The sequence below is a fragment of the Leptidea sinapis genome, chromosome 36 (assembly GCF_905404315.1).
Source record: "Leptidea sinapis chromosome 36, ilLepSina1.1, whole genome shotgun sequence".
NCBI lineage: Eukaryota > Metazoa > Arthropoda > Insecta > Lepidoptera > Pieridae > Leptidea > Leptidea sinapis.
The window spans coordinates 3,429,088-3,453,180 of NC_066300.1; the positions used below are offsets into that span (position 1 = coordinate 3,429,088).

A 24,093-nucleotide genomic window follows, 5' to 3' on the forward strand; every position below is an offset into this window, starting at 1 on the left:
GGTGAATTTGTCCCTTTTTTTCGACTCGTCAGCTAGATGTTGGTGAGCCATCAATAGATTTTAATATCTGTATTTAAACAATTTGTTATGTTTTTGAAGTGACAACCCTCACTTCTGGAAGAGCATTCGCACGGAATGCGAGAGGTCGTGGATTCGAGTCCCGCATCGCTCATAAATTTTGTTTTGAAATTTTATCTGTATTTCATTTCCCTTTTGCATAGCAATTTCGGTCTAGCTGACCGAGGCGCTATTCTCGCAGGAGACGTCCCTTTGCAATGTGACGCTTCGAACTGCCTCCTACACTGGGTTACGCTGGAAAGGATATTTTGAGCAGCGAGCTTTTTTTTTAATGATACTATGTCATTAAAAAAAAGCCAACCACAACTTATCATGCTCTCGTATATATTAAATGTTTGAAATTTATGTTATGTTATAAATGATTCTATAACAGCTTGCAACACTCACAGTACCAGTCATTTAAATATTTTTCATAACAGTTATCGAAAGTTTGTTAATAAAATAAAAGAATATCTTAATAGTTATTTATGCAACTGTTGTGTAATAAGGGGTATTAAAACACGATCACATGAGTGTTTTAATACCTAATTATCAACAGTTGCATACAAGACTTTATCTACACCCAGAATATTAAAGATTCTGGAACAGTTAGCTTACTGCTAACATTAAAACACCAGTCCAAGTAGTAACCTAATATCATTAATTACTGATTATATATAAATAAACTAAGTTTTAATGAAACAATCGAAGAAAAATGGCGGGTATTCGAATAACCTACTTTTTTTATCGCCCCCGAGACGTTCTGGGAGTGTGGAGCGCGCGTAAACGAAAATGTTCTTTTTTTGAAATTCATGCAGATACCACGCATCGAGCAATAAGAATGTGGCTGTATGTTGAAACTCTGCGCATGAAGGGATAAGAAAAAACATAGGAGTGTTGTTATGAAATTCATAACAATATGGCAACACTCTTTTGGATGATGTTATGGTTATTAGAACATTGGGTGTTTTAATGTTGGCAATAAGTTAACTGTTTCGGAATCTTTAATAGAGGATTTAAAGCATGGGTGTAGATAAACATCCTTCCAATACTTGAAAAATGTCATTTGGATTGCATTATTTTTAATTGGTTAGAAAGAAATTGCAGATTAGTACTAATTATTTTCAAATTAAATGAAAACGCAACTGACTGTGTCAAATGTTTCTTAAATTTCTTAATTACAAGGTATTATACTAAGAGCCTGTCCAGATGAAGCGTTTTACGCGCGAGTTCACTCGCGCGTTTTGATTTGTATTGCGTCCAGATGCGGCGTATCACGCGCGTTCTCGCGCGCATGTGTTGGAGACGGATTTGAGCAGTTAAACATGGACTCGGATACAGCGGTTGTGTTGTGGCTTGCATACCGTCGATGGAGACGTCGTAAACAAAGAGAAAGTCGACGATTTAACGTACATCCCATTCTACGTGATAGAATGACGCATAGTATGTTTATAACTTTATACCCAAAACTCAGAGAACATAGTGAAAAGTTTTTCAACTACTTTCGGATGTCAATAGCATCGTTTGATAATTTACTAGAAATTATCAAAGAAGATTTGTCTCCATGTCAAAATTATATGGTACGGGATACTGTTTCTGCAGAAGAAAAACTCGTGATTACTTTGAGGTAATATTTTTTATTGCTTTAGTAATACCTTAAGTAACAATTATAAGCCCAATTAACAAAAATAAAGAATTTAAACAAAATTAACAAAAATTAGGAATCATCATTCTTATATAATATAGGTAGGTACTTAAGATTTAATTTAATTATCGTATAGTTCCATTAATTCAGATTCATTGGAATCTTGTGTAGATGCCGGTGAAGGGTGTTTGTAGCTAGACGTCGTTGGTGGTCGTGACGCATTGCAATAACCTCGATTGTAAGTCGAAAAGGTTTCAGGTGGAAACGAAGATGTTGAAGGGTCTGTTGTGGTATATCCTGTTTCTCCAAAATAATCTCTCTGTCCACGTTGTGTCATTCCTGTTTGGTAATGATATTGTGTCGAAGGTTGGTAGTCGGAACGAGCTGCTGCAGGTCTAAGACACAGAGCTTGTTGAGCTTGAAGTACTTTCATTAATTCAATTTTTGTTTGAAGTCTGTTTTCCTCTGGTACTTTAAGAAGCTCTTTGTGTAAGGACAAACAAAATAGTTTGTCATCATCTGACTCTATTTGGTTTGTTGCCTGTGGCTGATTCCCAGATGCTAAATTTGTTTTTATGATTGAGAGGAATTCTTCGTCAGCCGCATTTAGTTTTTTCTTCTTTTTTGCCTGACTACGTGGAGGTCTCATCACATCTTCCCCATCGCCAGAAAACTCCTGTTCTTCAGTTGCAACACACGCGGTGTTGATGTTGCTCTCAGTTATTTTATTCCGTGTCGATCTTTCGAGAAACATCAAACGTTCAAAATAAATATATTTGGCTTTGCCGGAGGCTCCTGATCCAGACGGTGTGGTTTTCTTCTTCTTCATTTCTCTCACAAAGCCATCACGCAACCCTTTCCACTTCTTCTGCAATAAAGTACCTGTAAATAATAAAAAGATCGAAATAAAATAATAATTATTATTTTACTTTCTTTTCAGATATTTGGCCACAGGATGTTATTTTGCGGATCTGCATTATGCCTACAGATTAGGAAAGTCTACAGTTATCGAAATAGTACAGAAAACCTGTTACATCATGTGGAACAAACTGCTAAACATAGTAATGAGACAACCAACGAAAGCTAAATGGAAAGAAATTTCGAAACAATTTCAAAAATACACAAATTTTCCAAACTGCATCGGTGCCATTGACGGCAAGCATATCCGTATTATAAAACCTAACGATTCTGGGTCTCTTTACTATAACTATAAGAGTTATTTTTCAACTGTTTTGTTGGCCGTATGTGATGCAAATTATTGTTTTATTGCAGTGGACATAGGCGCATATGGAAAAAGTAATGACTCCACAATTTTTAAAGACTCTATTTTATATAAAAAACTTGTCGAGAAAACTTTAGATATTCCAGATCCAAAGCCAATATCGCAAACAGATGCAACCCCCTTACCTCATGTCATAGTAGGAGATGAGGCGTTTAGTCTGTCTGAAAATATAATGCGCCCTTACTGCGGTAGATCTCTAACAACCAAAAAAAAAATTTTCAACTATCGCTTATCCAGGGCCCGGCGTTACATTGAATGTTGCTTTGGCATCTTGGTAAATAAATGGAGAATATTTCATAGACCGTTGAATGTGGATATAGAATTTGCAATAAACATAATTAAGGCTTGTTGTGTTCTCCATAACTACGTAAGGTTAAGGGATGGCTATAGGTATGATCACACTCTCTACGAAACATCTCTGAATAATTTGAACAATGAGGCAGTGAGGCCTAATGCGAGATCATTGAATATAAGAGATAGATTTGCTGATTATTTTGTAAACGAAGACAAACTCCCTTGGCAAGATAAAATGATATAGTTTAACAATGTAAAATCTATGCAAATAATAATATTATTTAATAAAGTATTATTTACTTACCTAAAGTTTTTTTTTTCTCTTCGGAATCACCAACTTCACAAAAAATTTCCACTATTTCTTCCCAGTTCCTACGTTTAATGGTTCTATTAGAATAATCTGATGATTCCATGTCCCATAGAGCTACCCTTTTCTCAATTTCGTCGATAAAAAGTTCCGTGTCAAAGTTATCACGCTCCATTTTGAACCAAATACGTCCACTCGCCACGGACACGCGCGTAGTACTGGACGCAGCACAGGCCCCCGAGTACCTCGACTCGCGCGGCGCTCGCGCATGGGACGCGCGAGTCGAGAGTCCCGCTCATTGCACGCGTTTTACGCGCGAGTGAGGAAACGCGCGTAGGCATCTGGACGGGATGTACGTAGCTCTAGTACCTCGGTTACGCGCGAGTGTCAACGCGCGAGTGAACTCGCGCGTAAAACGCTTCATCTGGACAGGCTCTAAACGACAGCTATTTAAAAATGTGGTTTTAAGAAAATATAAAACACTAGGATTCTAAATTTATAAATCAAAACTAACAAATTTATTTCGCCCTTCGCTAAAAATTCTCCATAATTCTTCGAGAGGCGAGTTTATTTGAATTGCTAATGATCAAATCATAACTTCTTGGTTTTTTATCGTATAACGAGAGCTTAAATTTGCCTTAAGTATAATGTTTATCTCACTTACTGTATTACGTTATAAAAATTTAAAACTAGCTTGTTTTTAAAACTTACATGCTATTGAATTTTTGCGCCCGCTGAGTTTCATGCGCCCGTTGTTCTCAGATCAATTTCAATTTATTGCAATTCCATAAATACATTCCTCAAATATAACATTTGGAGTAAATGATTTTACAAAGTAGTACTATGGATACCCAGTTTGGGTGTCGCTATTTGGTCTGAACAGCAGAACGTAGTAGAGAGACCAATATTTTTATTTATTTTCGTTTGAGTCGTTTAGCAAATCATAATAACATAGTAGCACTATTCTAGTAGAAAGTTTTTAGTATTTTGATATATTCATTATTCATTTTCGTTATCTATTTAGTTTTAATTTAGTATCTTTCGGGAAATCGACGGGGTTTATTTTCTTTTTTTAACCGACTTCAAAAAAGGAGAAGGTTCTCAATTCGTCGGTATATTCTTTTTTTTATGTTTGTTACCTCAAAACTTTCGACTGGGTGAACCGATTTTGATAATTCTTTTTGTATTTGAAAGTAGTTCCGTGTAGTTCCATTTGGCATGGCATCCATGAGAAAACCATAAAAGTCTTAAAATTTGCTATACATACGTATAGCAAAGTGGATTATAAATTTACGAATAACTCAATATCGCTCCAACCGATTTCGATGATTCTTTTTTTATTGGAAAGGATATATTTCAGAGATAGGTTGGTAAGAGTTTGGTTAGGTTCTGATTACGGAATCCATGACAAAGTAACGGAACTCTTCAATTCTTAGGAGCAAATTAACGATACTCGGCCGAATCTTTTTTATGCTATCCGGATATTTAAGTCATCTACCAACACATAGTTATGGTCTAGAAATTGTCGTAGTCGAATATGATGATCAATGTCCTTAACGACTTACAGCCATTCCCAATATTCAGTCTATCTCCGGTTGTGGCCTACTTAAGATAAAATATCGTAACTATCGTTGGCTTTTCTGTCCCAATAAACTTATCGACGGTAACTCATCTCATCCGTACACGCTGACTGTCAATGGGACGACGTATAGCTTACCAGCGACAGAAGTTTGTATGGAAATTGCAATTCACGCGTCCCAACATAAGGCGATAAGAATGACTTATCGGGTATATTGGGACAGCTTCAGATTATTGACAGCTAATTACTGACAGTAGAAGGTAGTAATTTAGTAGATAGTATATTGGGAATGGCCGTTGCAGTAAGGGTGCGATCTGTGACAGAATTTCTGTCTGTAATCAAATTGTAAAGCACTTACGTTCATTGCTGCATTGAAAATTTTACTACATCTATACATATTTAGACAAATTTTTATTAAAAAAACATAGGCGACGTATTATCACGCCTAGATGCAGGCAGACATAGTATTTTTGCTTCTGTATTTCGCGGTAACTAAATAGATTATAGTCGAGGTTTTATCTTGGAACATATTTTATAAATGGGTAAACAAATTGAAATTATAAAATTCTTAAACGATCGCAATTCACGTTTCCTCATAACAATATCTATGAATCGCTTAGCGGCGCGTTCCGCAATACTAAAGCAGGCTAATTGTAAAAGTTAATTAATTAGGAATAATGAATCACAATATAATCGAGGCGGGAGAGGGTTACTGTCGAGTACAGTTCACAAGCCCTCGCTGGAGGACGGAGGCGTCGCGCCGCTGTGGAACTCTATTATGACTCTACAATTATTAACTGGAGGTCGGAGGCGGCGGCAGATGCGTGAAATTACCAATTAAAAGTAATAAAGAAATTTGAATTGGACCCTTTCTCGAAGCCTTCCGCTTTTATCAGCTATTGTTTAGATATTTTTTTGATATTCGCATTTACCTATAAATTTTATTTACCTAGAGTTATAATTCCGCTAAGTTTCACAAAATCCCTTCGACACGTTTCACCTGTACACAAGGCTGTTAACTTAACACTAAAATTTATCGTTACAATTATTTGTTAATAAATAGAAATTCATTAATCTCAGGGAGTGTCCCGAAGATCTGTTTAAGCTGATACCTGCCGCCTAATCCCAACTTTGTTCAGCAGAGGACGTCTTCCGGCTGATGACGATGATGATGATTGGGACGATTCTTTGGGAGGACCAATTTTTCAACAACTTGAGATACGTGAGTTCATCAAAATAAGATTCATGAAAAGAATCGATCTTAGCAGTGAGCTATAGTTAACAGTAGCTATCACAATAGATCACATTGTTCGCAGTGAAACAGGGCTACCCATGAACTAAAGCCGCTTTACCAACCTTAACCATAGCAATATATAACCATCAATTAGCGGTACTAGTACGTAAATATCAGCTAATATTATGTAAAAATGGTAAAAATTATAATACGCGCAGCTAAAGGGAATAAAACAACGTAAGCTTTCATTATTATTTTGACTTATTTGAATTGAATACACGTGTTATTCAATTAATTTAATTATTCTGGGGTAAATACCCCATTATTATGGGGGTCTTGATCTCCGATCGCCTTATTCTTCAGCGTTCTATAGAGATTTGGGTTCTCTCTGCATCTTCTACCTCATTTATGACGGAGAGTGCTCAGAGGAGTAGCACGGGTTGATACCAGCCGCAGAATTTCACCACCGGAATACTCACCATTCAAAATTCCACCCGCATAATTTTGAAGTCTGGCACTCAGCAATCTACGATCACGCGATTTGCAAGAAATTTCTTGCCTCGAACAACCTTCTGTTGTCAAACCAAGGTTGGTGTACCAAGTTCTGTTAACTCAATAAGCCTATGAGACTCTTTGAGGTTTGCGATTTCAGTATGCTGAGTCAATAATTTCCATACTGTTGCAGTTTTTCGCTGCTTTAATGGTTGTAACTCTTGTCTCAGAAGTGTGATTGCGCTAAGAACAGTTATATGTTTCTGTTGCGCATTTGTCAAGGTAACGGGAGAGCGCACGAACGTACGTCAATTAAACTAGCAAGTCGGTAACACACTGATTTATTGTCAGCTGTATCGTAGCGATCAACGCCGGGTCGCAGCCCGCACACATGGATACATCTACACATCCGGACTTATTGCCCGTCGCCTATGAGGAGTGGTAGCCAGCGCGCGGTGGTGTCTCCGGGCAATCTACCGGTCTCTCTGCTTGCCCAGGCTCCAGTGCCAACTCTCCTTCCCTTCCTGGTTGTGAGACCATATCGCTATGAACTCCAGCAGGTGATACGTCTTGTATGACGTCGGGATCCTACGTCTGATCGTCGCTTACTACCGAAGACATTCGTGGTCTGATCTGATCGATATGTCTGGTTATTTCACAGTCCAAATTCGGCACATATACCACAGTTTCATTGTTCATTCGTATTGGTTAATTCTATAGTCGTATTGGAGTGCAGTGCAGATTAAAGTGTCTTTAAATTTTTGAGAAAAGCTTACTGCTTGCTTTTGAATTTAAGATATTCTCGACCATACAGTTAACTACTGGAAGCACATTTTAAATATTCAAGAAACAATTTCGTCATTGCAAGCAGTACAGTTCTTTGCCATTGCGATGTTGGAGGTTCGGGTATTGAAATGATTATAGTCTGACTGCGGTAATGAGCCCCTTTATTATGCAATGCAACTACTTATATCTTAGTTGGAGCGATGAGTGTGTGCATAGGTGTATAAAGATGTTACACACACTACACGATATATATTCAAATCAAGAATTCTTAAAGTGACAATTATAACATTTTAAATAAGTTGTCGCGTGTAACCCTCAGTACGCAATTCTGTACTCAGTAGGTTTGTTAGTTAGTTAGTTACATATTTTTTCTCCATTGTTGTTTTTTAATCACCTCGTACGACACCCGTGTAATCAGGGCGAGACATTTCTATTCCAAAGGGATTCTACTATGTAGTTATAAATTAAATTACTCTACGAACAAATAACATTTGTGAAGACAATTATACATTTGTGAAGATAATTATTTCTTTACTTTTCCTTTTTGTGTTTATTAATTGTTTGATTTTTATAAATTTAATTTACTCCAAATAGCCATAATAATAAGATATATACATTGTTTATTTCTCTTTAGTTTCAATTAGTATTGCATAAACATTTCTTTTTGTACCTAACATTGAATACCTCAATGTTTTTCATAGTAAGATGTGGATAGCGTATCTAAATACAATTTTATTAGACTTATATGTTATTTCTTTATGTACCTACTTTGTAAGTTTTAGTTGTTTGCTTTTCCTAATAAAAAATAATAATAAATTAAAAACAAAACATTTACATCATTATTTTTCAGTAGAATTTTAATATTTTAATTAATGTAACAACTAAAAATCTATTAAAAAACTAACTGTCTCTCGCCAACAGTTCATTGAAGACACTCCAAAAATTTAAAAAAGTATTAATGCAGATTTAAGATGAAAATCGGAGAAAGTCATTACGAAAATTCCCCTCATTATAATAAAATACCCCGAAATCTCAAATGGCAAAGCCGATTTCTCGTAATTTGTCTCCGTTAACGACCAAATGTAAATAAGTTGACTTTAACAATCTATCAATCGCTTATCAGAGCGTTTGTAAATACACAATGTTTAAAGTAAATTGTTTGTCTTTATTAAAGTCTTTTATCTGACAGAAAGTATAATTTATTATTTCTTCGGTTTTTATTCTACCATCACGATACACTATATGTGTTTTCAAAGAAATTAAAAAAATGTTCTCAGAGTGGCGTAACGCTAAATTTTTTCAAATAGATATTATAATAATAAGTCTCGTGCCAGAGTTTGGCGAGTCAACATCTCCTGAGGATGCCTCGTGTAGAGGTGAAACACGTGTTGAATTGTTTAACGACAGATATTGGCGGAAAAACACTAAAGAGAGTTGAAAACATTTGAATAGTTATTATGTTTATGTAACTATACAAGTACTAAAATTAAAAATCAAAATTTATGCTTATGTTTACGTTATAATTAAAATTTGTGGCTCGTTAAAATTACAGTTTCTATTAATAGGTGATACAGATATCTATCAACAATTTGAAAAATTTTGAATTTGGTAATATAAAGTCTTAATTCAAATCATGACAATATGCTAGTGATCGCTATAAATTGCATCACTTTTATATTATAATTTGGGGCGAGACTAGCAGGACGTTCAGCTGATGGTAATCGATACGCCCTGCCCACTACAATGCAGTGCCGCTCATTATTCTGAAATAACCCAAAAATTCTGAGTGGTGCTACAATTGCGCTCATCCCCTTGAGACATAAGATGTTAAGTCTCATTTGCCCAGTAATTTCACCTTACAGTTAAGGCTCTTCGTTCTCGTTCTATGTCCACCTGGTCCTTAAGGTCCTCCGTAACATAGTGACCTAGATATTTGAATTGGGTGACTCGATTGAGTAAAGTCCCAATGAGTGCGATGCTAGGCTCATAGTATAAGACTAACTACAGTACCCTTCAGGCCTAAACACAATAGTGCTTACACATTACTGCTTCACGGCAGAAATTAGCCTGGTGAATGACAAACATATATTATCATACTACTGAACCACTGGGATATTTTTTTGCTTGAATGCTTAGCTTATTTGGGCCAGGTACACTTACAAATTATTTATTTGCACTGATTACATACTTATTATTGTCTTTTTTAAAGATTATAGAGATTACTAGAAATATTTTCCGCTATGGAAAGTCCAACGTATAAAGGCTTTAACGCAAACAACGTTACATGTTGAATGTAGTATTAGAAAGGAAAATGGATTTTGCAAATAAAGCTGTGCTCAGACGCGAACAATGTGAGGGCAAATTGAATAGCTTTGTGTGAGGCTATTAGGTGGCGTGTTATGTGTGCGACGCGCATTGTCGGGGCGTTGGTCGCAGGTGTGGGCTCCGCCTAATACCTCAACCCGTTATCAATCTATCGGAGAACCGGATTGTGAATGTTAGATTACATTCTTTATTATGCGGGAACAGAAGGAAGATAATACTGAAATAAAATATTTACCTTAAACTCTGGTATTTCTAGTCATTTCCTACTTACATCATGTACGTACCAGCTGAAGTTAATTCTGCTTGAGTTATTTTGTAGTCTGCTATTTATATTATTATCTGTGCTTATTCGGATATACTTACTTATATCCAGTGTGTTTTAACTGGGGCAGTATGGTGAGATTGGAGACCATTGAATATGTTTATAGGAAACAATATTATGCACCTGTGGGAGGCTCTTTTGCACAGGAAGCCGGCTAGATTATGGGTACCACAACGGCGCCTATTTCTGTCGTGAGGCAGTAATGTGTAAGTATTACTGTGAAGGTCTGACGGGCGCCGTAGCTAGTGAAATTACTGGGCAAATGAGACTTAACATCTTATGTCTCGTGTTCTACGAATTTTTGGGTTGTTCAAGAATCCTGAGCGGCACTGCATTATAATGGGCTGGCCGTATCAATTACCATCAGCTAAACGTCCTGCTCGTATCGTCCCTTATTTTCATAAAAAAAATATCTAAACTATGAAATGAGATTACCTGCGCGGTGTTTACAGGGCGTTACAACAAGTATTGTGTTTTGCAGGAAAATGTGGGCGGCGGTGATCACTTAACATCAGATGACGATTGCGCTCGTAAATCCTCCTTCTCCAATAATAAAATACAAAATTTTTTCTGAACGTATCAATCATTTGTGTACAGAAAGTATCTTTTGGTGATTAATTATATATACCATAAATGACCACCGGCATTTCAATTATTTAAAATAATACAAGTGCCAGCCCGGCACACGTTAATTTGTCGTATAAATGTCGTGAAATGTCATTGACTGAATTATTTGTGTTGCGAATATAATAAAGGTATTTCTAAGTCGAAGAAATATAGGATCCGGAAAAGCCCTACTGAAGTGGCTGCTACCGTGGGCACCACCAGCGGAGCATTGATTTTGGGGGTTTTGCCATAATCGCCACGCTTTTCACCACGCATGGTGGTGCTCTCTCAGAAAGATGCTGTGGCCCATTCTCCGTTCTTTCTTTTACTTAGTCACCTTTGACTACAACACCCAATGAAGGAGGTGGGGTGCTATTTTGGTTCGACACCACACACTGTCAATAGTTGGATGAGTGCAGCGCAAGACCAATCGTCATGGAGATCTTTGAGGGAAGACTTTGTTCAGCTATGGACGTCTTTCGGTTAGTAAGTAAGTATTTCACAGATAAGACGTCAAGATAGTTCACCGAATATAAACAAAAAAATATAATTTCACTACATTTTGAACTTCATGTTATTTATTACCTGAAACCAAAACATTTTATATTAGCTCTATCATAATCAGGAAACTGTTTGAACTCGAACGCAGTCTTGCCAGGACAGATGACGTCCTTTTCTTTATGATGGCAAAGAACTCATCCACCCATGCTTCAGCAAACATGCCTGACGCCGAATAAAACCGCGGCAAGCCCAACAGCATCGTGAAACTAATGTTATACTGGACCCTTAGCGCGTGAGTGCCGTTTGAGTGTAGTTGATCCACAGGCCCCCGTGTAGAAGGTTTGACAGGCTTAAAACGACGTAATTTTTGCTTCCTTACTACATCGGGTGAACCTGCGGGACTACATATTACACGTTTTTTTTATGAAAATAAGGGACGAGACGAGCAGGCCCTGCCCATTAAAAAACAGTGCCGCTCAGGATTCTTCAAAAACCCAACAATTCTGAGCGGCACTATAATTGCGCTCGTCACCTTGAAACAAAGATGTTAAGTCTCATTTGCCCAGTAATTTCACCTTACAGCTAAGGCTCTTCGTTCTCGTTCTATGTCCACCTGGTCCCTAAGGTACTCGTAACATAGTGACCTAGGTATTTGAATTGGGTGACTCGTTTGAGTAAAGTTCCATTGAGTGCAATACTAGGTTCATAGTATAATATCGCTATATACGAACGAATAATGTCGAAGCTACATCTTAATAAGCAGCATTAGACCTTTATTTAAATATACATTAATGAAAATTTTTCTCTCCCGAGCCACTCGTTTCATATCACTCTATTGATAATCGCTGAATCTAGTAAGTATAATATATTTGATCGAAGCTTTAAATATTCTGAGATGATCACAATTTCATTGGGTATTTATTCGGAATTTTTTTCGCTATTCAGTTTGAATAAATCCTAAGTAGTATATTTTCATCAAAAAATTGTCCTTTGTGTAATGTGAAAAGGGAATCCTTATATTTACTGCGGGGTATTATGTTCTATTTTTAATCCCGACAGATGACGTGTCCTAACAAGTTGAACATTTAATATAATCCATTTCAAAAGTGACAAACGAGTCAGAACATTCTTTGTATATTTATTAAAAATATAAATATTTGTGAGCCAAAAATAAAACGCACACGCGTTTGGAGGCGTTAAATATTTTGTAGTGTTTTTTGTTAGCATTCCAATTTAGTCTCTGTTTGTGAAACTTACCATCTTATGTCTCAAAGTGACGAATGCAATTATGATGCTGCTTAGATTTTTTTGTTTTACAATCACAATTGATTGGCAGAGCGTATCAACTTTACTCTTAGATACTACTTTTTCTCATTAAAAATCCCTTTGTTCAAAGAATCGCTTAGAAGAGCCCTAATAGAAAAGTTAAATTTAATTACATGTGACAAGACAAGATTCGTCTCGAATCGTCTCACTTGCAACCGCGATTCAACTTCAGGCCACTCCGTTGACGTAAAGATTCGAGTTCAATTCGAATTCATATCAACCTTTGATGAACAAAATCACTTGAGGAATATTTTACAAGCTGAAGACGAACGTGCACTTCGCGGCCATTCTAAATTTGAACTGCAAACAGTCTTCCAATGTCCAATCACTATTCTTTCATCAAACTGCCCCCCAGAATAGTTAACTAGACGTTATATTACAAATATCTTGACGTGGAAATAATTAACATTTCCCAGCGAGGATCGAAGACCGTTTTGATTGAAATGAAACGAAATGAAATTATTTATTTTGCTATGGAATAGGGTATGTTCAGATCTTAAATATAACAATGTGTGCTCTATCCAGCTTAAATTAAAAGCATGCAAAAACTTAACACTGTTTGAAATATTTATATAATTCAAAGTATATATTTTTTTTACTCCAATATTATTTCAGCTCATGTTAATTCTTCTGGCTAGTTTACTATACACAGTGTGTTCTTGATTTTCTTGATATGTATTCCAAATTATACAGAGTTCTGTACGTATTCAATGGGTATTGAATCATAGTCATGTCTGTGCCCCTTTCTGAATGCTTCCAAGTGATAATAATTTTGTAATAATACATTCAAAACTACCGATCTAACGACAAATTTCGTACTGTTATATTTTTAATACAAACCCACTTATGAGTAGATGTAAGGAAAAGGAAACGAATGAAACAATAATTAGTTTCCTTTTACGAGGACTCGAGGAACGGTCAAACACTCTCCTGGGGAAACACAAATGACTGGACAAATCTGCTAATGCTGGGCGTTCACTGGATAACACAATATAATACAAAATAAATGGTATTTGTGATTGGAGCTTCCTTGCTTAGTACATTTATTTGGAGACTCCGCTCTTCCAGAGCATATTGTGTTGTGTTCTATTTAGTGGGCGACCTGTATAGCCGAGTGGTTAGTGATCCTACCTACTAAGCTTAGAGGTCCCGGGTTCGAATCCCGGTAGGTGCAAGCATTTATATGATGAATATGAATGTTTGTTTCCGAGTCATGTATGTTTATATGTATTTATGTATGTTAAAGTAAGTATATTGTATAATATATCGTTGTCTTGCAACCCATAGCACAGGCTATATATGCTTAATTTGGGGCAAAATAATTTGTGTAAAAAGTGTGTCAATATTATGTTATTATTTAGTAGTTAGAAAGGTGAACGCGCTTTTTTGAAGGTATCCATTGAACAACTTGGTTGTACGAGGGGAGAATAAGGGTTGATGTGTGTGTGTGTGTTTGAATGTGTTTGTGTGATCAATCGAATGAAGTATTTGGATGTTTGCGTATGTGATTGCTTACAGTTATGAAAAGTGCTTCAGTATAAGAAGATAAGCAAAATTTTAAGAAGATTGCTGCATAAGAAGATGATTCTATCCCGCATCCATTTTTTTTAGATTATATGTATTATTGCCTGGTGCCTACGTTTTTACTCTGTTAAAACTAAGGCTGGGAGCTGACTGTACTTGGGATTTCGTGAAATGTCAGTGAGTATCAACGCCAACCTGTAAAGTAAAATGGTGTGCTTAAATCTTTTGTTAAATTATTTAAAAACAGTTTCAAATAAATAATCATATATCACGCAATATTTTGTTTCCCAAACGTGTCAGCTATGATACTGATCTCAAAACAAGATTGATTTCGGTTAATATTTAACCAACAGAAATTTAATAGTTGCTATATGATAAGTCCAGAAATAGTTTGTATCTTTTACGACTAATATGTCTAATTTTCAAATTGGTGGTTGCTTGTATAAATTGCCCTCATTTTCCACTGAACTGAAAATAATTAATATGTGTCTAGTTGATTAAGTGTGCGACCTACCTTAACGTACAAACACTTAAGTTGTCGGAGACTCTTGAGGCGTTGAAGCTGGAGATCGAGAGCGGCTTGTATCTGCTGCCTCATTAACGTTGTGAGCAATATTCTACATTACATCCGTACACTTCAATTGTATATATATCACACAAATTCCTCATTCAGATAATTATTGTTCTACTAGGGATTGCTTGTAACTAATTCTAGTTGGCTTCATAAGATACATAATAGCTTTAAGGGTAAATGTATACACTTCTATAATAAAGTCCCAGCCACTGTTCAGGCATTATCTATAAATAAATTTAAATGTTTTATAAAAAATGGCTCTGTGGTAAATCCTATTACTCCACTGCTGAATATCTAAATGATTGGACATCCTGGGACTAGATTGTGATTATTTTATAGCGATAGAAATGACTGTACAATATTGTATATTATTATTGAAAAGTGCGCAAAAAAAGAATGCTGGGAGAGTTTCTCTCAGAGCGCCATTTGTTTCCGAAGCGGTAGTAGTATCTAGCAGTTATTAGAAATGACATCAAAAAGAATTCTAAAGGAATGAATTTTGAGAAAATTAATGCCTTTTATGCCTTTAGGGCCTAGAAATCAAAATATCAACTTTTTGTTGCATAACAATCATATTGTGCGTAAATATGATATAAAAAGCACATCACCAGAAGATAAATGGTTGTTGAACTAATTAAAAAAAAATCGATTAATTGCTGTTTTTATAAAAAAAATGGTTTTAGTGGCTTATGGTGTAGATTTATAGAGTCCGTATGGCCGGGTTATAGCGATAACTTTTGAAAATAGAAATTATTAACTCAATATTTTTTTATATTTCTCCATTAATTATGTAGGAAGCCATCGAGTGTAAATAGCAATATAATTGTGTTTTGTTTGGTTATAACTATTTTTTTCATTTCCTTACATTAAAATTTATTAATTGAATAGCCTGAGGGCGGTCGCTGCATTCTCAATCTGTGGTATCATTAACAAAGTCATTTATGTCGTAGTCACTTTACCTCATAAACATCTTTTAACAATTTTTTTTTTAGTACCACATGTAATTTGTATATTTTCTGGGATCATGTTGTAAATGCAAACACATCGCCCAACAGAAGAATTACTATCTCGACTTAACCGAGTAGGAAGGTTAAGAGCGCAAGCAAAACAGTTTAAGAAGGCTTTTTTTGCTGTGAAGCAGTAATATGTTAGCATTATGGTGCTTCGGTTTGAACTGCTCCGTAATATTACTGGGTTAATGAGACTTATTTTCGACTGAACTGATGGCCGATCTCCTATCAGATGGACCGACCAAGGTTTACCTCCGTCGTCAGGGCCGTGATGGACAGAAGCCGATGTGTGGACCAATTGTTGATGAATGCGATCCTCGGTCATGAGGAAACGACTAGAGAGAGAGAGAGAGAATGAGACTTAACATCTTATGTTTCAAAGTGACGAGCACAATTGCGATGATGCTCAACACTTTAAATTTATTCAAGAAACCAGAGTGGCACTACATTGTGGGGCAGGGCGTATGATTTACAGGTGAACGTCTTGCTTGTGTTGCCACATATTTTTAATGAGGCGACAAGTAAGGTAAAACTTACCTATTACAGGTCTGCTCAGAAAACGTAACGATTTTACACGCTGGCTCAGCACTGGGCGAAAACCCTCGAGGAATGCACCCAGCTAACATTTCTATAACATTCTGGTTACCCTTTTACGACGACTTTATAGTGTACTAGTGGACCCAACAGACGTTGTCCTGTCGGAAATTTCGGACACACGTCTTAAATTTGAAAAATCGGTCCATCCGTTGGGAGGAGTCCACTTAAATACACATGAGCAGGATAATTATATTATATCGACGGAATTGAGAATCTAAACCAATCTCAAATTCACTGAAACACACAAAAATCATCAAAATCGGTCCAGCCGTTTAGGAGGTAGTTCAATTGTGAATCAAAACCATTCTCAACTCCACCTCAAGACACACACCAATCTCAAATTCACTGCAACACACAAAAAAGTCATCAAAATCGGTCCAGCCGTTTAGGAGGTAGTTCAATTGTGAATCTAAACCATTCTCGAATCCACCTGAATACACACAGAAAGTTTCATTAGAATCTGTCCAACCGTCTAGGAGGAGTTCAGTGACATACACACGCACACAAAAAATATATATATAAAGATATGTATACAAATTACCACTCGTACTATTTTGTAATAGAAATATAATCAACAAATAGATGAAACTATAGGTTTAGGAAAATACAAATACTAATTATTATTTATTGTAAAGAAATAAGTTTGTTTTATTCAAATGTTTAATATTTTTTATTCATACCCTATTATTACGATAAACAGTATCCTTCTTCTGGTACCACATCCCCCTAAGGAATCAGACTTTCTTGGGCTCGTCAGCTCTCTGAATTCGAATTTCAGATTTAATGTTGTCGTACCAGCTAATTCTTCTCCGGCCTCTTTCCCAGGTTCCCTCTATTTTGCGTATTAAGTATCAACTCGACAAATATCGCTAAGAAACGGGGCTCCTTGTAAATACACGGGTAAGACACAGATATATAATATTTTGTAATACATATGAATATTTAAAACCACTAACCCAAACTGTTTTAGAAATCTAACCACCGTAGCTACTGCCACACGTAGAAAATCTTATCGTATCTTGCGTGAATTCGCGTTTTTCGCGCCCTTAAAAATAAAAAACAAAATTACTTTAATTTTGAATTTGCTACATAGTTCAACATACAAGAATAAGACGTAGTTGATATTCACTTCCCTATTATACTAAGCCATATACTACAGTTACACATTATCAAGTTAATTGCAGAAGGTTTTGTGTTGGTAAAATATAAAAGTAATATGAAAGCAGCTATTAAATCAATGAACACACACTTCACAAACAATTTTCAAGAAAGATGGCTGTTCGGTAACCATTTTCCTACATTAAAAACATAATTACCTCAAAAGTTGGTAAACATATCCAAAGTTACCATTGTTAGGAACTTCCCAAGAGCTACGACTGAAGAATAACGTATTATAATTAAGTCGGCCGCCATCAATCACCGCCATCTGTCGGCCCGTGGCGAAAACATCCCAAGCTTGCATATTTATAGTCGCGGCTACAAAACGGTACAGCATATTATGTAGTGTAAAAACCTGCTTGATGTGAATCATTACATAACACTATACGGTCGCTTTCCGAGTTTATCTGTACCATAGACTACAATATGTTAGCGTATAGACGATCAAAACATGCAAGACAGAAGAACATCAACAGAAGAAGTGGAAAGAGAGAATTGTATAGATTTGCAAGAGCGAAATCTGAAGTCAATCTAATATGCAAATATTGGGATTGAGCAGGTTATCAACTGTAAACTAGATCCTGTAGATGAAGCCACAACCTGAGAGTTGAACAAAGCATACAATATTTTATCAACGATACGATATGGCTCGTGAACGTGAGAGGTCGCGGGTTTGAGTCCCGCATCGTTCATAACATTTTGTTTTCAATTTTATTTGTGTTATAATCTTTAATCCCAAAAGTGAGGGTTATCACTTTAAAACATAACAAATTGTGTAGAAGAATATCTCTAATGGATCATCATAGAGCAAGTTAGAAAAGGTAAGCCAATAAATCGTTACTGGAACATACTTTGATTGACAAATAGCAAACAGTCAGTATTTGACATTAGCCCCTTAATATTTTGAATATTAAACTACAATCTAAAGCACACACTGACAACAACATCTTAACGTGCTGTCAGGTTGTCTATACGTTATATTTCTATGTCTACGATCTGTATATCCTCACTAGTTTTTTTATGGAAGGTAATAATAAAATCGACATCGACAGATATCACTTCTTTCGACTGTCTACAGCTTGAGATGTTAGGATTTCTTTGAGTTCATGTAGATGCACCTCCGGTTGAATCTCAGAACGAACGACAGAGTGGGTCATTAATGGAAGGCACTGCTGAAACTAATTTGACGTATTTTTTCTGAACACTAGGCGCGCTTGAGAATACAAAAGCTGTTGATTCGCAGAACTCTAAAACGAGAGCAGGGTTCAATTTTTCGATAGAAGACGCGTCTAACCCTTAAAGAAGGTGCAAACTCATTTAAGATAACTGAAAACATTTAAATTATTGTAAATTTTCGTAAATAACCCCTTATTCTGTATATTTATAGATGAACCATATAGCCCAGTGGTCAATGACCCTACCTACTGAGGTTTCAAATCCCGGTAGGTGCAACCATTTGTATAATGTGTCAATGTTTGGATTTTTGATAACAATATGTTTGTACATATTTATGTATAAACCCATAGGACAGCCTATGCCTAGTTTGGGTCAAAATAATGTAAAAGTGTTTCAGTATTATATTAATATTATTTACATAGGAAAATATTCAAAACGTATCTCGATCAAAAAAGATATATTTTATGAGATCGGGTATTGAGCAGGTTGTTGATGAGAGAACGTTTCCATGAATGCATTACGCTAAAGGGCAGTGGCAGGAGTACTTTGTCCCATATTTTTGACTGGTTTTTTATTAATAGAAATAAATATTCACTGAGATGTTACACATTTTCTTAACGTCCCGTGATAGCCGTTTTATTCAAGAAAACATGTATTTGTGGCTATATTGCATGTAACGCAATTTATCTCAAAAAAAAGCACACTTCGCCCGAGTTTCTTGCACTCATTTCTCTCAGTGGATGGTTAGTACATATAAAGAAGAAGCTATTCAATAATTCAACAGATAATAAAATATTCTTCGTAGCATTGAGTATTAAACCCGGCATTTTATATTGAAATATTAATATTATAATAGATAAAATAATTTATTAATTTCACTATCTTAAAGGTTGGCAACGCATGTCTTGACCCCTGGTGTTGTGGATGTCCATGGGTGGTTGCCACTTCCCATTACGCGAGCCTCTTTTCTATTTGCCCCCTCTTACATAAAAATAAAATTATATATCTACAGTAATGACTCGACTATACATAGCAACAAATCACAAACATTCACTAGGGTGAGGTAAGTTAGTACCCCTCGCCCCCCGCACCTTGTGCAATTCACTTTTCCTCACCTGTATGAAATATAATATGTAGGACTCCAGGATGATTTTTATTCATGTGTATTATTTTAACCGACTTTAAAAAGGACGAGGTATGCAATACTTTTTGTATGTTTGTTACCTCATATCTCAATCTCAACTGTTAACGATCCGATTCGAATTTTTTAGTTTGAAAGGTTCCCTATTATTCCCAGATTGGTCCTCATCGATAGTTGCCGGCTTAAGGCTTGTTGTATTTCCAAGGATCCCCAAGGTGCTTATTCTATTGCATTTAGCATCAGCCAGCAAAACCTGGGCAAAGGAATTAAAAATCTACAAGTAAGAAGAGGCAGCGAAAAGGACGCTTGCTGGCGATCAAATAAAATACTCAAAGCTTTTCTTATCTTTTTAAAGTACAGAACCATAAAACACAAAGATTAATCCAGAATTACAGATGCGCCATATTCATAAATCTTTTTTTTCATCAAACAAGGTAAATGTATATTTTAACGTTATTAAATGTTTTGAAAATAATAAAGGGCACGAACCAGGACCATTCTAGTTATTTGGTTTTATTTTAATATAATATATAAATATAATTAAAGGAGAGCCGGTGTTTTTCTTCGATTATACTGCTAAAACTACTGAACCGATCTTAATAATACTTATACCATAAGATGCAGCGTGTGTTGGTGATTACTCTTCCGGAACTTATATTTTTTGGACTTTTAGTTAATGAGATTTCATTACACATGATAATTCATGTAGTGAGCGGTCGCGGGGAATTTAATTTATATGGCAAAACAATGTTTGCCGGATCAGTACTTGTTTTTATATAAATTAGCCATTACGCCAAAATGGTAGGTGCGCCAAAAAATTCTATCGGTACATTTAATTCTTTATTACTTTTTATGAAATAATTTATACTATTTTAACAGGACTCATATATTGGATCACAAACTAATTCGTAATGTATATTATAGCCATTGTAAAATACTCTATTTGATTGAAAAGAGTGGCCGTTGAGTTTCTTATATGTTCTTCTCACGAGCTCAACTTTTTACGAACATATGGTAAATTCAGTATTTTTTTTTATGGAATAGGAGGACAACGATCGTACGGGTCACCTGGTGTTAAGTGATCACCGCCGCCCACATTCTCTTGCAACTCCAGAGGAATCACAAGAGCGTTGCCGGTCTTTAAGGAAGGTGTACGCGCTTTATTTGAAGGTATCCATGTCGTATCGTCCCGGAAACACCGCACAAGGAAGCTCATTCCACAGCTTTGTAGTACGTGGAAGAAAGCTCCTTGAAAACCGCACTGTGGAGGACCGCCACACATCCAGATGGTAGGGATGATAACCTAACTTGTGGCGTGTCGTGCGAAGGTGGAATTCGGTGGCGGGAATCAGGTTAAACAGCTCTTCGGAACACTCCCCGTGATAAATGCGGTAGAAGACACACAATGAAGCGACGTCTCAACGTTTGAAAATAAATAATTGTAGTGAAGATTCAAAAGCGCTCAGTTTCAGCCTTAATGAATAAAGTTTATTTGACTTTGGCAATCTCATACTTAAACTCCTATTATAAAATCGCAGCGTAATTCGTTTCTCAAATCAGCAAATCAATTTAATCAAAGATGCCATCATGAATGAATTAGACATGAGCACAACTCACACACACCCGAGCTATAAATACATATTCGTTTATTAAAACTTAATAATTCATATCGTGGGGTGAGGTTGAGGTGATATGCTTCCGTTTGGCTTCAGTTTAACTCTTCATAATTATTTAATGTGGTGTTACCAGGTTCGCCACAGGATTTACCTTTATTACTTATCCTCTTGTGGGATTTCACCGGCTTCGATTTTAAATTTTTACGCATTACTAATATCTGTTCAGAGGTGTTTTTATTTGATTAATAAAAACCTAACAACTCTAGGTTTCACACTATAGAACTACAAATTAAAACTACTATAAAAAAATTTTTTAACAAAAAAACAACCAACTTCAAAAACACTATTTCAAAACAATAGATATAATATGCAATAAAAAGAATAAAACTAATTCGAAAAAAAGTCGGTTGTTTTCTTGTAATTTTTTTTTATTCTGTGATTTTTTTTATGATTTTTAGTGAATTTGAAGTACACTAACTAACAATTCAATCATGGATTCCGTAATCGGAACCTAATCAAACTATCTTTGATTTATATCCTTTCCAATAAAAAGGAATCATCGAAATCGGTTGGCGCGATATTGACTTATTCGTAAATTTATCATCCACTTTGCTCTACGTATGTAAAGCAAATTTAAGACTTATGGTTTTCTCATGGATTCTAGTGATTCAGATCTGGACCAAATTACAATGGGACCACACGGGAAGCAGGAGCTTTCAAATAAAAAAGAATTATCAAAATCGGTTCACCCAGTCGAAAGTTTTGAGGTAACAAACATAAAAAAAAAACATACCGACGAATTGAGAACCTCATCCTTTTTTGAAGTCGGTTAAGAATATATTGAAAAGAGCGCAAAATCTCTCTTAACATGTTATTGGTTTTCGAAGCAGTGGTAGTGCTTTAATTGACGTCAAAAAGTATTGAAAAGGAATCACTTTTGATTCTTGCCTTTTTTTTGTAGCTAATAGGATGGGGAAAAAGTTACTCACCATTTTATATGAAAGCTCCAGACGTTTGTTTTTTCCTAATGCAGGTATTTTTATTAACGTTTACCTGCAGTGTTGCAAGTGTTGGGCGCTCGCGATGAATGAATCTGGAACATATCGTAAGCAATCCGTTCCCGCACCATATACTTTTCTAAGTCATACGGTGCGCGTCAAATGAATTAGAAATCGGCTATGAGACGATTGCATGTTGTATATGTGCCATTAATAATAATAATAATCTTTATTTATACAATTATAATTCTAATAAAATAGTAATATTCATGTCAGATTTATATGTCAAAATTCCTTAAATTTAAATAGTCATTTATTGAATAAAATCAATATTTTATTAGGCATGTTGTTAATTTGTTCTTAGGTTGATTACATGTCATGTCTTTTAAATGGTTACCAGATAACTTATTATATATTTTTATCGCCATGTAATGAACACTTTCTTGGCAGAGTGTCAATTGACATTTGGGTATAAGTAATTTGTTTGGCTATCGAGTGTTCCTAGAAGAGTGATCTTTCGTTTTGGTGAAATATTCCGGGTGTTTATGTACAAATACACACATATCCCTAATATACAAAGAGGGAAGTGTTAATATTTTCTTTTTTATAAAAAGTGGCTTGCAGCTATCCATCCAGTGTGCATTGCATATTGCACGGATACATTTTTTTTGAACTCTGAAAGCGCGAATTGCGTCCGAATTGCGTCCGATAACTCTTTGCCATCTTTTAGGTAGTAGCATTATCCCCTTGCTTCTCAGTTGTGTGCAGAGATGTGTATGAGATACGAAACATTAGTTCTCGGCGGTAATAGCTTACGTCTCAATACAGAATCGTAAATGAGTTTCATCAAGTGTCTTTCAGTGAGCTTTTGTGCCACCTAAATAAATATTGAGCTTTATTCAAATCACGGACGAGTAAAAAAAGAAGTGACGTGTCACTTTACATAACATTGAGGCACCAAAACAAGCCAGTAAACGTGTAAATACATAGCCCCACGCATACACTTACACTAATACAAGCCCATCGGCCGCCATTATGAGAATTGCCATCGTCTGTGACAGATCAGTTTGCGTCGCAATAAAATATTTTAAAAATGCCGTCGTGCGTTGTGAAAAAGTGGAAAAACAATACTATAAAAGTATTTGTGGATATATGATTATTTAAGGGAGAAAAAATTGTGTAACTGGTATACCCCGTACCGCACACACACTAGGATAAACGTGGTTCACTTGCTAATATCACGGCGCGGACTTCTTTTTTTTTTACTAGTCCGTGTATTCAAATCTGTTTTACGGTCGATTTGCAGTCCTTCAGATTTGTCGTAAGTACTAATTGCTCTGTGTTTTTTAACGACGTCCATTCATTCCGTAACAGTGTGACCAGAGAAAGGTCCATCTTTGGCAACAAAATTCAAAAGTTACGGTTTTGAACAGTACAAAACAACAACATCAACACTACCACAGAACAACAAATACGACTATTTGGAACAATAAAATATCATTAAATCGGCAAAAATCGATCGATTTCAAGAAACAAAATCAAA

General features: G+C 35.8%; 2 protein-coding genes across 2 annotated transcripts; one reads left to right on the forward strand and one right to left on the reverse strand.

The window, feature by feature from the left end:
- The first annotated feature begins 1,382 nt into the window (after positions 1-1,382).
- On the forward strand, positions 1,383-3,581 carry LOC126975563 (uncharacterized). The gene is made up of 2 exons (XM_050823507.1): positions 1,383-1,684; positions 2,643-3,581. The coding sequence occupies exons 1-2, from the start codon at positions 1,383-1,385 to the stop codon at positions 3,520-3,522; spliced, it is 1,182 nt and encodes a 393-aa protein (XP_050679464.1). The 3' UTR covers positions 3,523-3,581.
- On the reverse strand, positions 1,662-4,019 carry LOC126975568 (uncharacterized). The gene is made up of 2 exons (XM_050823513.1): positions 3,583-4,019; positions 1,662-2,584 (listed from the first exon to the last, which is right to left on the reverse strand). The coding sequence occupies exons 1-2, from the start codon at positions 3,758-3,760 to the stop codon at positions 1,824-1,826; spliced, it is 939 nt and encodes a 312-aa protein (XP_050679470.1). The 5' UTR covers positions 3,761-4,019; the 3' UTR covers positions 1,662-1,823.
- Between the last annotated feature and the right edge of the window lie 20,074 nt (positions 4,020-24,093).